The sequence below is a fragment of the Dipteris shenzhenensis genome, chromosome 22 (assembly GCF_047967505.1).
Source record: "Dipteris shenzhenensis isolate YYH24624 ecotype China chromosome 22, Dip_SZ_1.0, whole genome shotgun sequence".
NCBI classification, from domain to species: domain Eukaryota; kingdom Viridiplantae; phylum Streptophyta; class Polypodiopsida; order Gleicheniales; family Dipteridaceae; genus Dipteris; species Dipteris shenzhenensis.
This window is the reverse complement of record NC_141617.1, coordinates 18,323,230-18,330,753: the sequence shown is the minus strand read 5'-3', so window position 1 is coordinate 18,330,753 and position 7,524 is coordinate 18,323,230. Positions and strand designations below refer to the sequence as shown.

The following is a 7,524-nucleotide window of genomic DNA, read 5'->3' as shown; positions in this document are numbered from 1 at the left end:
AGGAAGCCCATTCATTTGACAATCATGCACTAAGTACACTAAGTCCATTGAATCAACCTCACTAGATTTAACTAGAGTTTACACAACATTCACTTGGTTTTAACTAGAGTTTACAGCACATCCAATAACCTCACCTGGTTTACCTACAGTTTACCCCACATTCAACACTCATACATTTGGGCCTTCCCATGAAAATGATTTCATGTTTGCATTGCCATCCCAAGCTTCGTCATCAATTCCTTTCTTACATGTGCCTCCAACCGCCATGCTCGCGCATACATTGAAACATCATTGGCATTATTCTTCCTCCATCATCATGTACTCCGGTTATGAGTAGATCTACACACCACATTGATAATTACTAGGAACCCCAAGAGTTCTCGAAGTGTAGAAAAGGCCTTACCACTCCACTGTATAGCACTTATGCCTTTGAATAGTCAACATAACTATGTCAAACTCATGAGTGTGATTCATAAAATTATCAAAGAGCATCCATTATTCATAGGTCAATACCATGACCTTTCAAGCATAGTGAGACATGCGTTGAACAGGACCTCCATTAAAGCCAAAAAAAAATCTCTATCGTGGAACTTTTAAAAAAGTGTTCTTTAGTGTTGAATCAAGTCATTGTTTTGGATAAGTGCACTAAACAAGTACTTGTCTCCTTAAAAGAAACTAACATATTAGGCCTAAATTTTAAAAAATTATAAAGAGAGACAACTTTCTCAATCTTTTAAAAAATACATTCTTATTTGAAAGTGACCACACTCTATAGAGACAACCTGAAAACACAATTGTAGCAAAAATAGGAGTGACACATACAAAATTGATGTGTACCTCTGATCGTGGTTTCTTTTAATAAATCAAATCTAACTCCTTTGTCATTTCTATAGCCCATTGTTAGGGAGCATTGGAACAGGAGGGTGCAAGAGCATGCTTGAAGTTTTTCAGGCTTTGGGATTCCTACTAGCCCAATTTTACCCTGTAGGTGTGTTTTTTGGTATTGCCACTTCAGTGTTCTATTTTATGTAAGCCTCTAAAGGTCTTGGGAGTGACATGTCTTATATCTCATCGACCTTAAAATTTATCAATTCTTTTGGCAAGGCCTATTTTGAAGCCATATGATGTTTTAAAAAAAAGCAAAGCGCCAGAAAAGTAAACCAATGTTCACAAAAAACTCACAAACTACAACATTTTCATTTTCATCCGTAACAAATATGTTCCAATTTTATAAAACTACAAAATTTTAGGCAATTTAGTTATGTTTTAGCTCAAAGATGTGCAAATTCTCAAGAAAAGCCTTCAGAAGTTGAAACCCGAATTTGTTGAGAAAAATGTTTTCTCCGAGGGCCAGTGCACACGAGGCGTGAAATGCACCCTTGGTGCGACATTCGGGCTGCAACTGCAATTAGGCATGAACGAAATTTACTACATGTCAGGGAGCTCTCTGTGAGCTCAGACAATTCTTTTCAGAGTTCTCAAAGGGTGTAGAGAGCAAGATGATCAAAGGGTGTAGAGAGCAAGATGATTGGGTGAAGTAAGAGTGGTGCGATTTCCAGCACCTGCGATTTTGCGCATTGGAGGCGCTTCGGTTTTTGCTGGAGCGGCTCTCAGCCACACAATTTTTAGCATGTGGAGATTCCTAAGGAATAGGAATGGGAATGGGAGTCCCGGTGGCCATTCCCGGGGAAGATGGCGGAAATCTTTTCTTTTACGATGTGAGATCGACAACTAATGGCTGCGTTAAGAGATCCGGTCGATTCGCGATCCTTCAGACCACGTGATTTCGTTGATTTACCCGATTCTAATTTGTAGCTACAATTCTAGGCACTCTAATTTCTAGCCGTCGCCATCTTCATCCCGTCGGTCCACTGAATCATCCCAGGGCTCAACTAGTAGTGCGCCCGAATTATAATTTCTGTTTTACCATCGCATCCCACCGACTAAAAAAAATTCAGTCGATTGCCGTGCCCAAATCGCAAGTTCCAACGTTAATTACCTTTTCGATCATCATCACAAGCTCCAATTCCCCGTATTAATGCCGCAGAATCGAGAGCCCAGCAGGATTTTCTTCCCCTAATGCCTGCAGATAGCGATGAGATGCGTCTGATCTATGCTCAAATCACGAGGATTTTCTCTTTCTGCAGGAGGACAGATCAGATGAGGGGGCAGCGGGGCTGCGTCTGCTTTACGCTCCAAATTTGTCACACAGCCTCCAAAGCTTCCATGATTCAAGCCCTGTAAGCTCCAATGCGTACGATGATAGCATTTCTGCCCAACAGAAGGTGCATGCATCTCTACAGTTGTAATGAAAAAGTCAAATTTGCCAGTTTAACCGAGTACGTTGAACGTTCATCTGTAGATGGCATGTATCCAAAATCTACTAGAAATCTAGCCGAGAAACTATCTTGCTCAGCTTTCCTGCAAGATAGATGATAGATAGATCACCATAATTCCCAAATACCATCGATGAGGCTAGCAAAATTTATCTAAATCAGTCAAGTTTCTGTACCGCAAGGAGAAGAAAAGCATGCCTTTCATGCAAAAATTGTCCGTCGATCCTTTATCCGGACTCCTCGACTATCAACTTGACAACTTGTCTGGCGCCCATGCTTTCCCGAATCCCTTCCCTTTTCCCATCATAAGCTCTGAAGCTGTCCTCCGGATTGCGTAGAACACGCCCCCAGGTTTGTGGCATTAACTTCAGGACAACTTGCACGTTCAGATCATCCGCTTTATTCTGAATCCATGTTGCCAGTTCCCTCAGACAACTCCTGATCGATTTCGGACGTCAGGTCAAGATTTGCAGAACCGGCAACGCACCCAGCAGGTGATCACAGGTTTCGCCAGCCGATTTCAAAGCGACGACCGGATCACGTTGGGCCTATTTCTCCAAGATTAGATGGTTTGAACTAATTTGGCTCGTGATTAAGAGACGGTCAAATGAAATTTGACTAGTCAAGGCTTGAGAAGTATCTTTTAATTGAAAGAGAAGTATCTTATTGTAGCAGGGAAAGGGACAAGGCATGGGCATTGGCGAGATCGAGTGATTCCTCCTCTATTTGAATGTTTAGGGACGGATGCATCACACTTCTGGCGTGGCTAATAAGATGATCAAACAATTTTCATCTGAATCGAAAGACTTTTGCATCAAATCTGAGTTGCAGAAGCTGCATGATGCATCGATATGCCCAAAACTGCGGGCTAATTTGCTGCGGTTTCTCGTGTGAAGCCATGGCAGCAGAAACTCCCCGAGTCCCCACGTGACCCTTTTGTCCACAGCACCTCTTTAGCATCCTGCAGCTCTACCGTGCATGTCTTCCTCACCCCTGCCCGCAAACTGGTGATCCGCCTGCGCCAGGTGCCTCCCTCTGCCCTTGACGCTAACCTTGCTCCTGTTGACTAATTTTGCTCCTGCTGCCTACGCTACCTACGCTATCCAACAGCGGCAGCTGCAGCACTACTACAATTATACACGGCCTGCACGCCCACACTCTGATACATGTGGTAAACAGCACGCATGGCGGATACTTGGGGCGATACTGGAAACGATTCGACATATTAGTGCAGCAATGAGAAAAGCAAGAGCGTTCAGGAGATCGTTGAAAATCTGGGTCTGGACCAAGTGAAAGGGACTGTGGGGGAGAGAAGGGGAGAAGGAAGGTCGTTATTGGAGTACGAAGGGAGGGGGGGGAGCGTGTGGGTATGCGTGTTTGCATGAGGGGGTGACGGTTGATAGCAAGCAGAAAGCGAGGCAAGCACAAGCAAGCATGGGCATAAAAGAGGGGGTGCAACACTGCAAATTCGCATCAACTCTTTGATCTCTTTTTGAAAAACTGGCATGAACTCTCTGATCTCTTTCGAAAAACACACACCCAACACAGATACATACGATATTCCCCCTGCCTTTGTTCCCCCTACAGCTCATATCTTCACCCATTAGCTCTTTAGTGCTTCTGCCCAGTAGTAAAAAAGCTGCTAGCACCTCCTTTCATCTCCAGCTCCCCCCTCGTCTCTCTCTCCCTCCCTCCCTCCCTCCTCCCCTTACCATGCAACCCCTCGACCCCATTCGCTTCGAAAAGCAACTCTTCCGAGCTCCTGAACAAGGTACCTTCCCCACCAACGTAGCAAGTTTCCCTCCTGCATGGCGACGTTGATTTCAGTCTGATCCTCATGGATGACTTCTGTAATTTTGCTAGGATGAATGTGTGTGTGTAGACTCCCCTTCTTCCTTGATCGAAAATATATGCGTATTATATTTATCTGCTCCTTCCGCCTTGCTGCAATCAGGTTCATCTCCATCCTGCACCGCTAACGTAGTAATCCTCAGTTTATATTCGCTTTGCCTTTTCCTTGATTTCCGGTTAAGTATCCTTACCTTTTCAATGCTCCCACTTGATTAATTCGAATGATACTTCCAGCTCCGAATTGCCAAAGTACATGCTCCATTTGGCTTTGGTTTTTTGTATGTGTTACCCCCCACCCCCCCCAAGCTTCTGCCAAGTTCGCTGCATCTACGCGTTGTTTATAAATGGCTGCAGCAAGCTGCTGAAGCTCTTCACGAGCATAAATTTGTTGATATTCTGTTAAGCTGCCAGCTATAGCTAGGTTATCTTCATTCTTTTTTACCTATGGTTGTGCATAATTGAAAAGTCTGGATGTAGAGACCAATTTAGGAGCCTGTTCACAATATGGGTTGCCATTTAACAAGTCTTAGCTCTGAGTGACTTGACTTAAACATGCAATTTGTTGACCAGTTTGAGAAAGCTTTGCATCTTTCCCTTCAAAGTGGCTGTTCAGGATGGCCGACATCCCGTGAGAGATCCCACCCTGCCATCCGTTTCTGATGCAATCATGTTGCTTATTGCAGGAGGAACTATCAAAGTCTCGCTAGAAGATCCTCTGAAAATGGTCCTAAACGTGCAGAGCGATGCAGTTCCGCGGCAGCCGATCACCTCTACGACGTCGTCTAGCAATAGCCGATTATACTTTGGGAAGAGCTTGTCTCACTGGGTTCTCATGATCATTAGCTGTTCCATGCTCCTTGTTGGAGCCTCCTCTGCCACTCTTTTGGGACGTCTATATTTCATGCATGGCGGATCCCATCGCTGGCTCTACACATGGATTCAGACCGTCGGCTGGCCAATAAACTTGGTGCCACTCTTCTTTTGCTACTGGTGGCTCTCTGCTCGTCCAACACCGCTCACTCCTAGACTCATGCTCATTTACGTGGCAATGGGATGCGTCACCGCGTTCGACAATCTACTGTACTCATGGGGCCTCTCTTACTTGCCCGCGTCGACTGCCTCGTTGCTTTGCTCCAGCCAGCTAGCTTTCAATGCACTGTTCGCCTATGCTTTAGTCCGCCAGAAGATCACGCCTTACGTGGTTAATTCGGTGTTTGTAATCACCATGGGTGCGATATTGCTTGGCATTCATGCAAAGTCTGACAGGCCAGAGGGAACCACGGAAAAGCAATATATTTTGGGTTTCATGCTCACGATAGCAGGTGCAGCTATATACGCATTGATGCTACCGCTGATGGAGATGATCTACAGGAGAGTGGTAGGGAAGACTAGCTTCGCAGTGGCGTTGGAAGCACAGACTGCCATCTCTGTGATGGCCACTGCCTTCTCCATGGTGGGTATGTGGATAGATAGAGACTTCGCCGCGATACACGAGGAAGCTGTTAAGTTTACGCTGGGCTCCGCCGTATACTCTGGTACTCTTGTTGGGTCCGCAATCGGGTGGCAGCTCTTCTTTCTAGGCTCTGCGGGAATCATCTTCCTCACGTCTTCTCTCATGTCGTGCGTTTTCATGACCGCCACCCTTCCTGTCGTCCCAATTCTTGCTGTGATCCTGTTCCACGACAAGTTCTCCGCCCTCAAAGGTATCGCAATGTTGCTATCAATGTGGGGCTTCATCTCGTACATCTACGGCGGCTACGTAGCCTCCAAGTCACAAAACTCTGTCGAGCCAGAGACTGGCGATTCGCAAATCTAGCCGTTTTGATAGGAATCTGATCAAGCAGCAGGGACACTGAGCTTCGGGAAATGGGAGGATAGCTCCTGGTGATTGCGATGCTGAAGCAGAAAGCTACCGGGTAGTACTGACTCCATGGCGAGGATAAAGCTGTATGTCCGGTTCTTGCAGGTGCACTTTTGCGTACACAAGAATTCGGGAAGCTACTGTTAGGCCAAAGAATCAAATTATCAAAGCTTTTTTAGTCGAGCAAGCTGGTGAGTGGACGAAGATCGATAGCTGCTGCAGCTGCAGTACAGCATTGCAATCTCCAATACACAAATCAAAGAAACGCTCTACAATATAGATAAGAATACATACCTTTCTCCAGCTTCTTGTCTGCCAGGAATGTGATATACAACAAAGGACAACGTTGCAAAAATCGTTGCCTCTTCACAGTATCTTGTAAATCTTCTTTTCAGCTTCGTTTTATGCGCCCGTCCACAAATGGTACTCGAAAGGCGTCTCCCTTTCACCATTTAACATCTTCATCACTAGATATTGTGCTTCGCTTTCTTCTCCCTCCCATGTGAGCCTTTGTGGAAAGGCCGCTGCGAATATGCATTTCCTATTGCTCCATACACATATTTCCGAATTGAAATGCTTCCTAAGACATACCTAATGTATTACAATCGATAGCAACACCGCATATATGAGTTGTGTATAGAGAAACTTTTGCAAAAGCTGGTGTATCATATGGGAAGCAGCATATGGTACGTAGCTTTGCTATATGCGAGCTGAATGTATATGTTTTTAATGCTAGTCGCATATTACTTCAAAGTCGATTTCCAAAAGCGCCCCCCTCTCTCTCCCCTCGGTATTTCATGCATTGTTTTTGTTTCTATGTATAGAGAGTGATTTCAATCATTTTATAAGATGCTATTTTAGAGAAATGAGGTGTGAATATTCCCTCCATGCATGAGAATAGTATAATAAAGCATAGGGTAGTCTAAAAGAGGTAAAAAGATAGGCTCTAAAATCAATGCACTTGCTGAAATGTGGTAGCCTAAGAGAGAAAAATCATTGCTTGCATGCACACACGGACATGTAAGAGTGCTCAAACATGTCAAAGGCTACATGGAAGAAGAGACATATGAAGGGGAACCCCTTTATAAATTTGTATGTGTGGAATATAATAAGCATAGAAAAATAATTCAACAATTGTTATGAGCCACAAAATCTGGAGGGTGATTGATCATTTTAAACTATAGAATGTAATATATTTCAAAGGTAGTTCATGCGAATTACAATGCAAGAGTAACTTCTAAATCTTGTGGAGCCAAAAATCTCACGACAAGATTCACATCATAGATTTTTTTAGGGTGGTCAATAAAATCTATCAAAATAGAATGTACATTAAGTAATGGCCAAGACTTAAGGATTATCTATTTGATTATTTTAAAAGATGAGCACTCATACATGCTAGGTCATGGGGGTGGAATGGGTAGGATGAAGGGTCGCATTTGAATGGTAGGCATTCATGACTAAGGTAATGAAACAGGG

General features: G+C 44.2%; 1 protein-coding gene across 2 annotated transcripts; it reads left to right on the top strand.

Annotated features, from left to right (window-relative positions):
* Window positions 1-3,742: 3,742 nt before the first annotated feature.
* Window positions 3,743-6,806, top strand: LOC147887827 (purine permease 3-like). Of its 2 annotated transcripts, XM_087393910.1 has the most exons (3): window positions 4,032-4,107; window positions 4,200-4,290; window positions 4,871-6,806. In XM_087393910.1, the coding sequence occupies exon 3, from the start codon at window positions 4,909-4,911 to the stop codon at window positions 6,001-6,003; it is 1,095 nt and encodes a 364-aa protein (XP_087250036.1). In that variant the 5' UTR covers window positions 4,032-4,107; window positions 4,200-4,290; window positions 4,871-4,908; the 3' UTR covers window positions 6,004-6,806. The 2 variants fall into 2 exon arrangements, with proteins under 2 accessions (XP_087250034.1, XP_087250036.1); XM_087393908.1 differs by lacking the exon at window positions 4,200-4,290 and having other exon boundaries at window positions 3,743-4,107.
* The last annotated feature ends 718 nt before the right edge of the window (window positions 6,807-7,524 follow it).